Consider the following 17,859-nt stretch of genomic DNA (forward strand, 5'->3'; position numbering starts at 1 on the left):
GAGAAGAAGAAGCGGGTAGGAGAAATTAGTCCACAAACACAGGACAAATTTCACCCTCTCCGAATGAGATTAAAATGAAAAAGGAACAATCTGAAAAAGTTGAATTTTTAACACTTCTCCATACACTACAACTTCTAACAGGAGCTGTTACTGTAAAGAAGAAAAATAACCACACTTGGAAATACTGTGACATGCACTGCTATGGGTCTTTCCTGCATTTTAAACCATCCTCCCAAACCAACAGCAGCATTTCTCCCAAATGGTAACGATAGTGGTAAACGATCTGTGCCACATTGCTATTTGCTAAACACCAGCTGGTTAATATTGCACATTGTGTACAGACATAGAGAAAGCTGTGGGTTTTAATCTCTATTCTTTGCTAGGGAAGTGAAGTCATGGAGTGGAGCAAACCATCTGAAGTCCAAGTGCTTTTCATAGAACAGTGTAAAAGCTGCTCTTGAAGATCTGCCTTCTACCAGTTCCTTGCAACTTCACTTTATTTCTCTTCTTATGCTAGTACTTGTATTTTCCCCTCTCATTTGGTGTTCATGCAGTGAGGGATTTCAATGTTTCTCTGAAACAAAATATAGGACTTTATTACCTGCCACTACACATCTGCAGCAACTTATTCAACTGATTGCATTATCATCCAGTGGCAACAGCACACTTGTTCTCTGCACAACAGTAAGCTCCTCTCCAGATCAGAGCCCGACTCCCCCATCTACTCCATCAGTTCTCTTGGAAAGACCTTTCTAGTATTATTAACATTTTGTAACAAATATAAAGGAAAGGAAATAAGAGCTACAGGCTTCCTTCTCTGGTGAAGAAATCATTTGGACATTATTTGTGCATACCTGAGCCAAGAAACACCCTTGCTTAGTGCTCACCTCTCAGAGCCGCAAACAACCACTCCACATAGCAAGAGGCTCCACAGAATGGAGGAAGGAAGCTTTGGTGTGACATATACATATGCAAAGCAGCTGCCAAAGAGTCCTTGAAGATATAATGAGGCTCTTTCTGCGAGGGTTGGCCATACTGGTTAAGAATAATGTTGATCAGAGGAGGGCTATGGAGCAGTGGTCCGCCCTCGAAATATCTGGGTGGCAGGTGGCTATGGACTTACAGCCTTCCCCAAGTTCTTTAGACCACCTCCCCGCTTCATGCAGGAAGAGAGGGGACTGTTACTTCCACTTGAACTTGACATAATTTATGAACGTGTCTCCCATAGACATTCCCTTCTTTTCCTTCTTTTCTCTCAGGAAAAGGCACAAAATGGGTCAATTAAAACTCATTTTCACTTTGAATCAAGATTTCTAGAGCAAATGATGAGTGCATAAACATAAAGCCCAACAACAATTGATAAAAATTTATATTAGAGGAGAATCTTGCAGCCGATACCTTAACAGCTACCCCTGTGTTGCAAGATTAGATGAGGTCTTTAAAAAGACACAGACACTTGGAAGAAGGTCGTTATGTATATTAAAGAGCTATACAGGCAAAGGAAAAAGGGGTCTAGTGTTTCATTCACTTTATCAAGTGCTTGAAATTACAGCTATCTATTTTATTGTTCTTTTAAAGTTTTCTTGATGCGTTTGCTTTTCGGTAATCAATGTCACCAGCATAGGAAGCAAAAAGCTCTAGTTTATAGGTACTAGACAGAGTAGAGTCTGTTCCCATAAGTCTTTCAACTGCACTTATCTCCTCATGTTTCAAAAGAGGTATGGCCACAAACACAGGTATATCATGTTCTGCTATATTTATTCTGCATACATACACTCCAATGGCCAAAACTCCATCAATAATAATAGAATTGTTTAGGTTGGAAAACACCTTCAAGATCTTAGAGTCCAACCATTAACCTAATGCTGCCAAGCCCACCACTAAACCATGTCCCTAAGCACCACATCTACCTGTCTTTTAAATACCTCCAGGGATGGGGACTCAACCACTTCCCTGGACAGCCTGTTCCAGTGCCTGACAACCCTGTCAGTGAAGAAGTTTTTCCTAATATCCAACCTAAACCTCCCCTGGTGCAACTTTAGGTCGTTCCCTCTCATCCTATCGCTTGCTACTTGGGAGAAGAGACTGACCCCCACCTCGCTACAACCTCCTTTCAGGCAGTTGTAGAGAGCAATAAGGTCTCCCCTCAGCCTCCTTTTCTCCAGGCTAAACAACCCCAGCTCCCTCAGCTGCTCCTCATAAGACTTGTGCTCTAGACCCTTCACCACCTTCATTGCCCTTCTCTGGACACGCTCCAGCACCTCGATGTCCTTCTTGTAGTGAGGGGCCCAAAACTGAACACAGTACTCGATGTATGGCCTCACCAGTGCTGAGTACAGGGGCACTATCACCTCCCTGGTCCTTCTGGCCACGCTATTCCTGACTCAAGCCAGGATGCCATTGGCCTTCTTGGCCATCTGGGCACACTGCCAGCTCATTCAATCAGCTGTTGACCAACACCCCCAGGTCCTTTTCCACCCAGCAGCTTTCCAGCCACTCTTCCCCAAGCCTGTAGCATTGCATAGGGTTGTTGTGACTCAAGTACAGGACCCAGCACTGAGCCTTGTTGAATCTCATACAGCTGGCCCCGGCCCAATGATCCAGCCTGTCTAGGTCCCTATGTAAGGGCCTTTCTACCCTCAAGCAGATCAACACTCCCACCCAACTTGGTGGTGTCTGCAAATGACTGATGAAGCTCAAGAGGGGCAAAAACCCCCTAACACTATTTGCCTTCTTGATTGAGAAGCCATGCATGAATGTGTTTTCAACGATCTTGGCTAATTTACAGTGGAAACTCAGCTGCATTAGACAAAGTATTGCCAGTAGGTTGAGAGAGGTGATCCTTTCCCTCTACTCAGCATTAGGGGGACACACCTAGGATACTGTGTCCAGTTCTGGGTTCCCCAGTTCGAGAGAGACCTGGACATACTGGAGGGAGTCCAACAAAGGGACACCAAGATGATGAAGGGACTGGAGCACCTCTCCTATGAGAAAAGGCTGAGAGAGCTGGGGCTGTTAAGCCTGGAGAAGAGAAGGCTCAGCAGGATCTTATCAATGTGTATAAAGACCTGAAAGAAGGGTGCAAAGAAGACTGAGCCAGGGTCTTCAGTGGTGCCCAGCATCAGAACCAGAACAATGGTCACAAACTGAAACACAGGAGGTTCCCTCTGAGCATCAGGAAACACTTTTTTACTGTGAGGGTGACCAGGCACTGACACAGGTTGCCCACGAGGTTGTGCAGTTTCCATCCTCAAGATATTAAAAAAAATGTCTAGACATGGTCCTGGGCAACTGGCCCTGCCTGAGCAGCGGGGTTGGACCGGGTGACCTCCAGACATCCCTTCCAAGCTCAACCATTCTGTGATTCTGAGAAAGTGCAACACCACTCCTGGTAATTTCCAGAAAAGTACCTCTGTTTCCCCTATTCATAAGAGCCAGGCAACTCTTTCCCTGGACAATCAACTACTGGATATCCCTATGACTGACTGATGAAAGGTCAAATTCAGTACCTTAACTCAGCATGGTTAGGACACTGGAGCATGGAGAGGATGAACATGGAGAGAACATTGGGTGGTTGGTTGGGTTTGTTTTTTGGTTGGTTTTTTTTTTTTTGGTGGGGGGGAGGGATTAGCTTGTATTTAGGCAACAAGGCAGATTTTGAAAGTTTCGTTCTGCCTAAATGCTTACAAATTCCTCTTTCTTCATAGCTGCAGAGATTTAAAGCTATCAGTTAAATTACGGCAAGCCTATTTCACTACTCTTAGATGAAACTTCGAGAGAACCTGACTGAACAAAGGAAGCAAACTTTTCAGTCTCTTAAAAGCGTGTCCAGTTGCAACCCAAAGAAACTGAGTACATCCATAGTTTCTTCCACATCAATATGCATGATGCTTCCTCATTCATTTTTAAACCATGGAAAACAGGACATTAAAGACAAGCAAAAGTTCCATTTTAAAGTCTTGTTTAGACAACATCTCTGACTTTAATCTAGTTCAGTAACTGTCATTTAATTTAAAACAGTTCAGTCAATTTGGGGCTGGACTATACTACACCACAGTGCCTACAACATGGCAGTTTCAGCCCTCTTCTCAGAGGCAGGACCAAACTGGTCTAGGGTTCAACTGCACTGCAGCTGTATTTGGCCATGTGTCTAGTACAGACTGCCATCTCAGGGAGTGGAGAAGGGTGGCATAGGACAAACATAATCTGCTTTGATCAGAAAGGTCCAGACCAGCCCCCACCTAAATCACCAGCAAGTCACAATCAAATGTAATTAACTGAGAACTGAATTTAACATCCTGTCTCTGCAGGGCTGTAGCTCAACTTCATTCATAAGCTGGTTGCAGCAGAATGGTCACAACTTCACAGCCAGAATTATGGTGTGTTTTTAACAGTCATGTTATCACATAGAATTCCTGCCACAGTCCAAAGTGCAAACTAGCATTTAACCTCCCTCTTTCCCCACCAATTATTAAGTATAAATTCTTCTGCTTTTCAGCAAGACCAAAGGAGTAAAGGCTGTTGGCAATCTATGATCTACGAAAATAGTTAGTCTTATAATTAGCAGAGAATACAAAAGTCTTTCTTTTTCTTTTCATTTGACTAATCTGTGCCCAGTACCGCAGACAGGAAGGTACAAACTGTATCTGTTTAAGTGTAAAAATATATATACAACTATATTTAACATTTAAATTACTTTAAACACAACTGTTTGCATACTAACAATCTTATGTACATTGTTTTAAACAATACCTCTTTAATATCCTCTTCTTTTGTTAAACAAGTTTTATTTTCCTCCCAAAATACCCAATGCTACTTTAAAATTCTGAATTGGAAAAAATTTGAGCTATATAGAAAATAGCAAGATGTCTTACAATTGTAATGTATCATAGCACATATTTTTCATAAAAACAACACATCATTCAAAAACTGAACCACTGTAAAAGTTCTCGTAAGTCCAACAGGACTGTCTTTAAACGCTTACTTTGGTTAACAGCAAATCATTCTTAAACAATTAAGGAAAAAATATATTCTTTTACCACCTCTACAGATGCATTTCCTCGGCATGTTGTAGCAATCCATGTATCTTTACGGATGAGCACTGCAGTTGTTCAGTGCTCTTTATTTGTACTGTGATTTCAATAAAATGGATTATATATCAGGTTGGATTGATTTATAATTAAATTAGTCCAACTTCCTAAGATCTCTGAATAAGAGAACCCTCTTCCTAAGGCTTCCTAAGATCTCTGGATATCAGAGAAAGAACGGCAACACTACTACTTCTTCTTCACCAGGCTGATCTCATGCAGCACTTGCAACAGCATCACTAAGTTGCGTGAAACTGCTGTTTCCCTGCTTATCTTTCCTGGTCAGGAGAGTAACACAGCTTTGCTGAGCTCTACATACTCTGACACCCAGCCAGTCACACCAGCCTCTGAGCATTCAGATAACTGAAGTGCCACTGGACTTCACGGCAATGCAATGATTTCCTCTGAGTCACTATGCATATTTCAGGTCACGTGTGGCCTCTGTATCACTGAAAGTTTACTCATTTCCAGGGGAATAAATGCCCTCAGCTTTTGGCCAGGAAGAGGAACTTGATTATTACCTTTCTTCCCTCCTTGCACTATGAAACCCTCTGATCCATCAAAAATCACAAACAAAACGGCAAAAACGTAAGATTCTCCAGGAAAAGAACACCATATTAGTCACTATGCAGCAGTTAAGCTGAAAAGTAGAGAAGTCTGACTGATGAGCAAAGGCACTTGGTAACAGTCCTGTGAGCAGTAGTCAATGAGTCAACAATTTCAGTCTCGTGATCCAACTGACCAGCAGCGAGGGCTCTGCGGAGGAAGATTTTGTGGACGAAGTAACAGAGGATTTTTTAGCACCTTCCTCTTGAAAAGGAATTGTTGCACTGTTGTGGAGGTCTGTATTCATAAAACACCTGCTGCCTCGAATATAATCCGTTCCCCTCACTAACTGCTTGTCAGACACTGGTCTTGAGAGGGGGTGTTGTGTGGAGGGGCTTTCTTCAATGATTGGGGGTATCCTTTCATTACTGAAGTACCTGCAGAGGACATCTTCACCTGTACGAACAGGAGGAGGTAAACCAATTATTGTTGATTTCCAAAACCCTCCCATTAACATTTTCTATTTTTATGAAAAGATTCTGGTTACTTTTCAAATTACCTAGATCTTGGTTACCTTTCATAATACACCTGGACATAAGCATCGGTCAATAGATTTATGGCGTTTTGCATCTTTAGTATTTTTTAAGCAACACAAAGAGCAACAAAATAAATTCACACACAGAGAGGATACCATTTGACTGTTAAATTCCAGATTCACACACACCGAAACTGCTAGTACAGACTACCTTCATGCAAATCATCATCATGAGCAAGACCTAAAACCTTCTCGTAACGTGTCATTCAAGATGCCGATAGACCAGAGTTGAATCCATGTTTATCTGAATGTAAGTCATGATGAACTTAAAAGCTGCAAATATTACTCTGGACAACAGAAATTAATTTTGCAGATCAAGATACAAGCACTTCCTTGGTTTTGACCATTGACCTGTGATGATTTCTCCGTTTTTCCGGTTCCCTACACAGCTGACTATAGTGGCTGCTGCTAGAGACACCCTACTGGGCTAGACAGGCTTGTGTTCTGACCCAGTACAGCTTACGTACAAGCCTGCAACACTTACGTACATTTCAGGTGTTAAAAAAAGCCAACACAAAACCAAAAGCAAAACCAAACAAAAAACCATACACACAAAACCCAGCCCTGCCACCTGGTGATCGTTCAGTCAGACTTGTTATTTAGCTTGTTTCTAATATCCCTCCAGGCTGATGCTCCTTGTTATCAGCTTCTATTTTTGCATTAAAATAATAGAATTCAGCTTCTATTTTCCCTAGAATTACACATTAGCTTTCATAACTGATTTCAAGAATAAACTAAATAGTCATCCTTTCTTATTTCCCACTCTAATGGACTCATAGCCTTTCACATGCAAAAGTGGAGGAGGGAGAGAAGGGCAGTGGGGGAAGGAAAGAAGCCACCCAACTTAACATCCAACTTTATGAGCTTCTGCCTCTCTCCCATCCTGTGACATCTGCAGAATATGTTGTTTTCTAACAGCAGTCACAGCAAAAAGCAACTCCTAAAAGGCCCTACATTTTACTTTTGAGAACAAGCTTGCTTCTACACCAGCCTCCACAGTGAGCTAAACAAACAGAAAGACTTATCAAAAAAGCAGTTTTATGATCAATATTAAATACAGAAGAAAGGGAAAGGGGTGTATGTAAGAGCAAGATAGTAAACCTCTCCTATAAAGTGACAAGTACACATCTGCCCTAGTCATTCTAGCCTACTTTTAACGCTCACAAGAATTCTAAGACAAATTTCAGAGCTACCATCTAGCATTCCTGCTAAACCCAACAACTGTCATCTTGGATCAGTTCAGCAATATGCAAGCACTAATCCTCCATTCCTAATTTAAACATTTCCATCCAGTTCACCCCAAGGAAACTTTGAAGAGGAAGAAAAGAGAAAGAGGGATGAGACCTAAAACCTTGCCTTTTCTCCCTGGTGCTCGTGGCCTAGAGAAGGGTTCTGCAGCTCCTATCCAGCTCCCATCAGCAGGCATTGACAAAGGACGAGGTTTTCCTAAAGGCAATATAGAAAGTTATGAGGAATTACATTAAGTTTAGGAAACCAATTTTTAAATTGATACATTTTTGCAATTAAGCAAAGGGAGAGGTACAGCAATAAAGAGTTAAAATTGCAGAACAAAAATAGTTCAAGATACTTCCATTGGTGAAATATAAGAAAGCAATGTGCTGAGATTGAACAGCCACACTCTTGCTCATTTACAGCAGCAGTGGACATAATGACCAAAAGTTATAACCAAAACACACGTGGAGATGGCCATCCGTAGCAGCAGAGCCCAGCTGAGTGACATTCATTAAAGAAATAACAGCATTTAAGTGAAATTATTTCAGATATGGAATTTCATTCACATTCACAATTTGCACAGACTGCTCTTAATATCCATCAAGTCTAATGAGCAGTTTTCTCACACAAATTATTCCAAACTGACCAAAGGATTTATCATAACAGCAATAATGAAAGAGGAATGAACTCACCATAGGACTGTGTTTTTTCCCTCAACTTGGCTGGTAGGATATTTGCTTCCATGGGATACCCAGGCAACTGATCCGAATCAGCAATAGTAAACCTTCGCCTTCGACTCTCCTGATCCAGAAAAGAATTGGGAGACTCAGCACCCTTGGACCCAGGTAGTGGCTGACTGGGTTTGTTGCCTCCTCCATATACAAAACTCCCCTTTTCATCTCTGAAAGGACATTTTCACTTCAGTTAGTAGCTTAAAAGAGTTTCACGCTACAGACATGAATAGGTTTGAAAGATACTTCTAGCACCCAGTCATGCTCCTGACAAGCGGCATTGTCCTCCAAACAAGCTGAAAAAAAAATCCAAGTCAGGTGATGGAAGTCTTCATTATAAACATATTTACCAAGGAGAAAAGAAAGCTACCCCCCTCATGCCAATTCACTTTTAATGAGCCAGTAATTTAACACACAGAGAAGTTTAGAGGTACCACCGCTGAAAAAGCTTTTGAGAAATGAGACGTTTCTGCCCTGAGTGTATCAAAGCTCCCAATTCACTGCCTGTTCAGTACACAGTTGTGACAGAGAAGTGCACACATAGATTTATCCATCTCTGTGTAATGGCAACACCTATCGCCTCCATCTGAAGGACTATGCTTTTCAGTCATTGTAAGAGCCCAATAACCACCACTGAATATTCATCACCTTCTCTGTCCATCCAAAAGTGAGACCCCCTCGAGAGCTTCAGTAATAAATTCATAGTTATATACATATGATTTTGAGCAATTTCTGCAGGAACTCCCTTCACAGAGCAATCCCTCATTCCAAAAGCCAGGAACAGCCATTTTTTAGAACCAGTCCTTGTGAGTACTTTTGGAAGAAAAGCTACCCTCCAAGTTAACATTTGCCTTTTTTTTTTTACCCCTTCCCTGTACACGCTACAGTCTTATTGCTTGAAGCAACCATCTGCCAAGTCAGGCATAAAAATACACATCTGTCTAAGCCCATACATAGCCCAGTATTCACAACAGCCTCCTGGCCAATGCATACCACTTTTTCCGGCTCTCCATCAAGAACAATGCTAGAGCTCAGTGAATGGGAAGGAGCTATTTATGGCAGCTCAGGGACCGAAAACTGCACAGACGTGTTACACTACAACCATATGGATGCGGAGAGCTTTCCTACAACACCACCATGTGGAGACTGTGCCATGGGGAGGGAAACCAGCCACTGCTCTCTGCCTCCCCAGTGTGGACCAGAGAAGATCCATGCCAGGAAGGCAACCGAACAGGATGATGAGGGGGAAAAAAAGAAATGACCACATAAACGCACTACACTCTCAAAAAAAAGAGTAAAACATGCAGAGGTGAAATTAAATAGCCAAACAGAAGGCAAAAGAACTGCCCTTCCTCCTCGTCCTGCCTGCCACAGCTTCCAATGTTTGCTTCCTTTAAAAGTCAAAGTCAAGAAGCCTTCCCCTTTCCACACATCATCCAGGACAAGTTCTGCAGCTCGTATTGCTACTTCCTTCCTTGTCAACAGGGATTCAGGTCTAAAGGCATCTGGAAGCTAAATATAATTTTGTGACTCTTTAGGAAAGATAAACAAAGATAAACAAACTGAGCACATGCACATAATTCACCAATGTGCTTGAAATGTAACGATTTAAAGAAAAGACCAAGGCATTCTGAACTCAGCTGCTAAATCTATATGTTTGTTTTTATGCCAAGAGACCGGATGGGTTTTTTTGTTTGTTTGTTTAAGAACTGAGCATGCACAAAAATAAAAAAGAGGGAGCAAACAGGTCAAGGTGGGTTCAACTTCAGTAAAGGGACCCTACCTTGGAGAAACCCTCTCCCCTGGCCCTGGTACTGCCCCAAAGACTGCAGTAATACAACCTCTGTCTCTGTATCAGGCCTTATATGACAGGAGGGAAGCTCTTCTCCTACATGAGTCCTGCAGCAAAAGGTCAAGAGTTTCTGTGCTGGGCTATCTACATGTAACCTAAAGTGTCAGGGCAGGCCAGGAAGCATGCCTTGCCCGAAAACTTTTTTGTCTATCACCTTCCCAGGTCAGTTGGCAGGGTTCTGGCATGAGTCAACATGGACTTGAGAACAAACAAAAGCTAGCCATACCATACACCCACTCCACCCCCACCTTTTGTGTACACAGGTCTGCATTTTTATAGCTTACACTGCAGGATAAAAAAATAAAGTTGAATTAATTGACTCTCCCTTCCCTTCAGTGGGAATGTTCCTGTTTTATACAACTTGCAAGTTTAACAATTTTAAACAAATTCTTTTCTATCCTAACTCCCACAACAGTTACTTAACTTTAAAGAACTTTAAAAAAACCACCACCAACAACAAAAAAACAGTGGAAAATGTTACAGACAAAAATGACTTCTTGCTATGTGCAGGCAGATTTAAACAAAATGAAAAACATAACCCCACAACAAAATGAGGGATGACATTCATTCGTGTTTCGGGAACAACTCTCATCTACGTGGCACACAATAATCTACTAATAATAAAACCTATTACGATCCTGGTAGTTTATGCATTTATGCATAAGCTTAAGCAATCCTATACATTTAAGCAACTAGAAGAAAGTCTGTGAGATCTGCAGTTTCCTCAAGCTAATCTGCACAGAGCTCTAACAGCAAACCAGCTCAGAAACAAGTGTAATAAAGGAGTTTTTTGTTCAGTAGGGCATGTTTATTTGCATACCGAGGAGAATATGGAACAGCTGGTGGAGGTGGTATGTACAGATCCAAAATGGCTGGCTTCTCTTTTTTCAGTGAGGTATCCATGGTGCTTTCTGGTGACTGGGTTGAAGTTGGCAGAGGACTGGTCTGAAATGTTAGACAGCTATCAAACCTCTGAGCATTGATTTATCATTCACAAAAAGATAATTCAATAATCAATAGTACTATTTCATACCCTAGTGAACTACTATTTCTATGCTTAATAAACACATTAAAAACTTGTAGCATTTACATTTTCCTCCACCCCCAGTTTTGGCTAGCTTTGCAGTCCCTGCTACAGAAATTCTATCACAGGTAATGCATTGCTCAAGAGTATTTTGCTCTTTCCAGTTCTATTTTTCCTGCAAATTCCATAAACAGAAAAAGCAACAGAGACAAAACCCCTTCTACTTTTAGATCCATTGAAAGAATGCAATTTGTTAAATACAGATATGAACTGCAACACTTACAAAGCCAGCTCATGCTACCCTTATTCCATACAGTCTAATGCTTGGGGCATGCACAGGAATATGGTAACGTTCACCACAAATTGCATCAAGGGATATAACTAGGGTAAGGGAAGCAAAGGAAAAATATATTTGGTATTTCTTATCTAATCAAGTTTGCCATTTTGCTCTTTGTGGCTCACTTCATTGTCCCCAGCATCTTGCCAGGCTCCTGTCTGCCTCTAGGAGAGCAAAGGCTTGAAGGACCCTTTCACCTTCATCAGGCAAGAGGACTGCACCCCCTCCTTTTTGTCAAGGACCTGCCCAGGGGTTGACTCTGACCACTCAGTTAATGGCACCCTTGCACAAGCATCTGCCTTTTACCAGTCAGTATGTTAGAGCCCAGAACTGTCAACAGGCTTCTCCAATCACTCATTCCCCCAACAAAACACTGCTTGGCACAGCCTATATCCCAGCCCACCTCAGCTCTTCACACCGGTAACACAGTCCTTGCTTTGGGTAACTCTGGTGAGTTCACAGGGTGGTGTTTTTTTTTTTCCTTTGGCTCTGATTAAATGACAGGCACGATGCCACAAAAACAAGGTGCAGGCATTAGTGAAAGGAAGGATGAGAAAGAAGCCAAGTGCACATCTTCTACGCAGTTTGAGAGAAATCTGCCAGCATCAAGACTTGCGATAGCCACTGGCATTTCACAGGTTGATATATTATCCTCACAGCTGTAGGGAGACCTCTGTCAGAACAGGAGTAGGCATGGGAACTCTCCCTGGTTTTCTTTATTTCAGGTAATCAGATTAGATTCAACTAGGTTACTTCCTCCTGTAAGCATTAAGCGCTAAGCTTCCTAATACACAAGCCATTCCTCAACATGGTTATTTAAGAGTTATTAACGTCACTTTCTCTGTCTGCTCATTACCCAATCTGTGAATTGCCCAACAACCAAATCTTATTTAAACAAGTAGTTTAAATAACTTCTTGAAAAACAGTCACTCTTTCCACCCTTCACCAGACTAAAAAGAGGACAAATATATGGAATAATCTAAGTTATTTCAGCAAAAATGTAGTACTCTGCTAAATAGAGGAAACATTTATTACTCCATGCTGATGAATTCCACATATATCAGCAGTTTCAGCAGTTTTGCCTCAGATAAGTTCTCCCAGTGGCACACAGAGACAGATTAAAATGCCCAACACACCTAGTTTCTTCGTGTATCAAGAGTACATTACTTGGAGAGAGAGAGAGAAAGAGCTCACGAGCAAGAGAAAGAAAAAAGGCAAGAATATTTTCCCTTTTATCTAGGAACCAGAAGAGGACAACCATTTCACCTAACCTTCCTTGACCTACACTTAAACGTGAGTACCTGGCAGTACTTCTGGTATTTCTCTTTTTCAAATTGCAACCGAGGCATTCTCATCCCGACATTACAGTTGAGCTGGCAGCTTCTCACCTGCACCAAGGGTGGTTTCCAGCGCAGGTTCTTCAATGGAGCAGGAGTGAAATGGAAAGAACCAGTAGGACGTTTCTTAAGCAGCAGCCTAACTCCAGCAGGATTCTCTCGCAACTTTGCCACCAAATTTTTGAGTTGCCATCCAACCTGGAAGAGAATAGAGACATCTTCTGTTTAGTATTGCTTTTCTGAAAGCAAACAAAGAGGAAAAAACCAAATCCCCCACGTCAAACTGTCTGTTTTAATGTGAACTTAGAGAGAGAAAAGAGATCCAAAAAAGCCACAATGAAGAAAAAAATTGGAAAGCTCCTTTTTTGGAAGGTTCTTCTTTGTTTTGTTTCAGCAAGAGATCTCTCCTTAAACTGTAGATTAAACACTGAGATATCAAGCAATGAGCTCTATACCTCAGCTCCGGTCCTAGAAGGACGCATGGATGTGCTCAAATTGAGTAACATAGGGATTCACAGTGAACTACTTCTGTCATGTTTCTTTTCACACGTTGAAAGGCATTGCTTATCTGTACTAAGAAAAAATGTAATCATTTTATTTAAGTTCCCAGATGCAAACAATTTGACAAATACTTGGGGGGGTATTTTTAAGCTGTTTTTATCTGCATTTCAGTAGATTGTAACAATGCATTTAATACAGGCCTTAAATACAACACGAAGTGTTTTAATATGATGCATAGAGCATTTAAACATGAAATACTGCATATTTATTTTATCAAAATATTGCAAAGAATAAAATTTGTCTTGAAAACAAAATATTAAAAAGCCTCAAAGATTTTAACAGGAAAATACCAAAACCACCTCCTAAGCCCACCCATTCAGAAGCTGTGGGAAGCGAGCTTTGCAGAGCAAGCATAAGGGAGGGTTGGTAAGGCTGTTTGTTACTAACCACAGTTTGCCGATTAACCTGGATCACTTCATCACCAGCATGAATCTTCTGAGATCGATCAGCGGGGGACTACAAACAGGAAAACAATAGGCATGTGCTTCAGCAGGTTTTCTTCCCCCCCATAACAACCCCCCATCAAACTAAGTCGAAGGTTGTATCTATAATGAAAAGCACTGCTGAAAATTTTCACACAGCTAGATCACATATTACTTCTGTTGATGACTTGAGAAACGCAAACGAATTCAACTTATGATTTATTTTTTATACTGGGGAAACCACAGGGAAAGGGAGAAGGCATAGCGTACGTCTGTCGCAGGCCAAATTGTACTTATGTCATGGGACAGTCTCCACTGTCCTTTTGCCTCCAGTTTGTACTGGAGTTTCAGACAGCAGTGGGAGAGGACTGGAAAGACTTCTGTTCTAACACAACAACTATCTTAACTTTCAAATAAATGTATACTGATTTTAAAAAAAAAATGCACTAAGATTTTGAATGTATGGGACAAAGGACCAAGACCCCTCTAACCCACAAAATGGATCCATTGCACTTTCCCTTTTTGTTTCCTAATGTAAGTAAGAGCTACCAACTTTAATGTGAAATTACCTGCCTGCATCATCAAGGTCAATAGATAAAAATATATGCTTGCACACATCAACTGTGCATAGGCAGGTATTTTTCAAATACCTGTCTTATAACAAACCTTAAAATACAATTTTCTTGGAACAAAAACCAAGCTCTGGGAACCATTAGCGAGGAACAGCTAAATGTGTCAATATTTATTTAGATTTATCTACGGCTGGTGCCGTGCACCAGCTAGCGCTGCAGTTATTAAAACCAGTCTTGTTGCTATAACACACCAACTCTGACCAGCCTTGACAACACCCAAAGCGCACAGGCATACTACCTTGGTATACTGCACCCCAGTCATGGGACAACTTCTCCTCCCATTCCCCCCATCCCATGAGTAACCACCTGGCAGCAGGCCAGCTCTTCCTAGTGACTCCAGAACTAAACACTTAGATTAAGGACTCCCTTCTCCTCATCATCACACACTCAGAGCTCAAGTAACTTTCATTTGAAGGAACCATAGGAATAAACAGTGCAACAAGGGAAAAAAACATAGGGGAATTTCTGGGAAGCTCCAGCTATCATGAGTAACCCCATTTCTTCATTGTCTTCTTGCTTCCTCTGAGAGGAAATGCCTTGTGGAAAGCTGCATATACATGAGTCAACCAAGATCATGAAAAAACGCTGGGCCAAAAAGTCAAGTTTGTGAAAAACAAAGCTCATTTCAAGCTGTCCTTTGGGTGATCAACAGCCTATCTAGGGGAGGGTGGGGGACCCTTGCACAGAGGACTCCTACAACAAGTGCCGGCAAGCACAGCAGACACTGCAATCACATTGTGAGAACGGAAGAAAGAGCAAAGTTTAGATCTAGGCCAACATGATGCGGGAAGTCACAAGTAGGACGGCACAACTCAGGAATGCTCTTGGCTGACTGGTATCAAATGCATGGACTTCCCCAGTCCTTCCAATGTACAGTACTGTTAATTTTGGGGTGCAATTCCCCTGCATTCCAACACACTAGCTTCTGGGGGTAGTTACCATTCCAAACCTAGCAAGAAAATTGAGCTAAGACCCAGCCTGGGTGATCTAAATGATCCCATGCCACCAGAAAGACATGCGCTGTTTGCAGATTTCTCAGTCACTTGTCAAGTTTTGTTGCTCCAAAGGAAAGAGCTTGCCCAAAGGAAGAACCAGTGTTCATAAAAAAGCAGATGTTTAGGTCAACACTGAAAGCTATAAAAGCAATACAGCCCCATTACTGGCCTCCAAAATGACATCTATATGCACAGGCAGCTTGTCAGCAGTCAACATTACATTCTTTCACATTTATCGGATGTTGAAATTGCTGTGAAAGCAGACTTGGTCTCTGTTGCAGATCCTGTACAGAGTTATGCCAGGGCAATAGCACAAAAGCTATAAAAGCTTTCAGTTTTCACTCTGAACTGCAAGCACAGATTTCCACCCACTCCTCCCTGGCCCCTGGACTTGGCAAGGGTACAACTAGAACCACTGGTTCTTTCCTATTCACAAGAAAACAAAAAAAAAAGGCATCGCTGCAAAAGCCAAGTTCCTCTGCCTTTTTTCCTTCTTTTTCTTCTCAGCCACTGCTCCTGTAGAGCAGCGTGTCTGACAACACCACAGCATCACCTGCCAGCCTCAGCTGCACCACAGCATCACCTGCCAGCCTCAGCAGCTGGCCAGAGGTCCACTGCAACGACTGCCCAGAAGCCTTTAATAAAGTCTCAGTCACAGAGCGCTCACAGTGTAAGAATAAAGCAAGCGACCATCTGCAGCAAAAAAATACAGCTGCCTATCACGCCGACCATTTCCTTCCAGCAGACGGCCCTTAAAGTCTTACTTTTTCATAATCTTTTTACTCTGCAAGGTAATTCTGTCACTAGACAGCTCATTGATTTCATTACTCATTACTGAATTTAGCACACTACCACCTAAATGTTCCCATTAGGGGAGATTGCCTTTGCCAGCAGAGAGCAAATACGTTCACGACTTTGTTAAGCAAGATACCATAAGCACTCAGAACAGCAGATACAGTAACTTATTAAAGCAATTATTTTAATGCCAAGTGTTTGAACTAACTCATGTACTTGCAGAAACTGGTTTAATTAGACTAACAGTGAAACATGCAGACACAAAATATTTACAAATTGTGGATAAACAAATGATGCATCACACAGTATTTAAAGCAGTAATATCATGAAAGTTGTATGTAAAACAGAAAAAAGCGGTAAAAAAGTCAAACTAACTCAAAGCTACTGTCAGATAGCCTGAGTTAATCTACATTTACTTCACTTACGTTTTCTGTAGTTCCAGTAATTACATGTAATCCATCATAAGTTGATTTGATGTACATTCCCTAAATATAAGTAGAAAATGAAAAACAAGTTTAAATGCAAAAAAGGGCATAACTTATCTGATTAAACAACTGTTGGCAACAGACTCAAAACATTATTAAAAACACTTAACAATTCACATATTTTCCCTAGAAAAGTGTTTGGTCTAATATTACGACGTTCTAAACCTCTTCACAGATCACTTTTACTGTAATTAATTATAATATTTATAATGACTTAGAACACCTAATATATGGAATGAAATTTAGCAACATTATTTGGTTGGTAATACCAAACACTGCTGGTTTTGCTGCCTTGTCAGTCTTTGGCCTTGAACAAAACCTTATTTCCTTACTGCCCGGTCTGCACTAGAGAATTACAGGTTTTACTAGATGGCCACCAGCTTTCTCCATACAAAGCACACTTACACAGGCGGGCTACAAATATTGCCTACATGTTCTTTGACAATTTCACTTGGCAAGTCAACAGACTGCCTTGTAACCACAGTGCTGACAGAAGCAATAAAAACTCTGGCAGAACTAAGTATTTGTGGCTGTATATGTTAATGCTGAGCGTGAACGCAAGGACAAACTCAGATGAAGTGAGTGTTGACCATGTGAACACCAAATTAAAAATCACCAACAGGCTATTAACTAATAATCGCATAGATTTCCCAAGAGGTGACTAGTACATTGGTTTCATCGTTTATGAACAAATACATCTCTACTTTTCCTCCCCGTGTCTGTTGTTAGATGCACTCACACTGAGCTGTACAGAACTGGATGTTATTCAGGAATTGCAGGCAGCTTATGTGCCTGAAGTTACCACACTTGCTTAGAAGTACCAGGAAAAATACAAGATTTTTTTGCCCCTTCTTCTTCAGCCAATTCCCTTCCCGGTTTACCTGTCGGTATCCAATTGTGTGCACCTACCTCCTTATTTCTTACTTAGTCCAAGCTAGGCTGACTCTGCTTCGTTGTAGCTTGTACATTAACAAAGAGGTCCCCATAATTTCAAGAATGCATGACTGATTCAGTCAAATCCAGTGGCCTAGGTAAAACTATATAGCACAGTAAGACTGTAAAGCTTCCTCTAAAAGTGTTCATCTCTTCTGCCTTCAGGGCCAGGGCAAGGAATAAAAATGCACTTAAGAATTTAAATTCCTTCCAACTCATTCTAATAATATGTCTGTTCCCCAGCCAGAAAATCCACCAAGATTTCAACCTCACTTTCTCATAAACAGCACTCAG

General features: G+C 41.4%; 1 protein-coding gene across 1 annotated transcript in view; it reads right to left on the reverse strand.

The window, feature by feature from the left end:
* The window catches only part of CNKSR3 (CNKSR family member 3), a 64,862-nt gene continuing 47,003 nt past the window's right edge, over positions 1–17,859 (reverse strand). The window contains exons 7-13 of the mRNA XM_087774160.1: positions 16,573–16,632; positions 13,691–13,759; positions 12,794–12,940; positions 10,865–10,989; positions 8,154–8,362; positions 7,585–7,674; positions 1–6,089 (exon numbers count right to left, since the gene is read on the reverse strand). Of these exons, the coding sequence (XP_087630286.1) occupies positions 5,791–6,089; positions 7,585–7,674; positions 8,154–8,362; positions 10,865–10,989; positions 12,794–12,940; positions 13,691–13,759; positions 16,573–16,632 (999 nt within the window). The 3' untranslated portion in view covers positions 1–5,790. The remainder of the gene's footprint in view (positions 6,090–7,584; positions 7,675–8,153; positions 8,363–10,864; positions 10,990–12,793; positions 12,941–13,690; positions 13,760–16,572; positions 16,633–17,859) is intronic.

This window comes from Nipponia nippon, unplaced genomic scaffold (assembly GCF_047370975.1).
Source record: "Nipponia nippon isolate SJK-2023a ecotype South Korea unplaced genomic scaffold, ASM4737097v1 scaffold_4, whole genome shotgun sequence".
NCBI lineage: Eukaryota > Metazoa > Chordata > Aves > Pelecaniformes > Threskiornithidae > Nipponia > Nipponia nippon.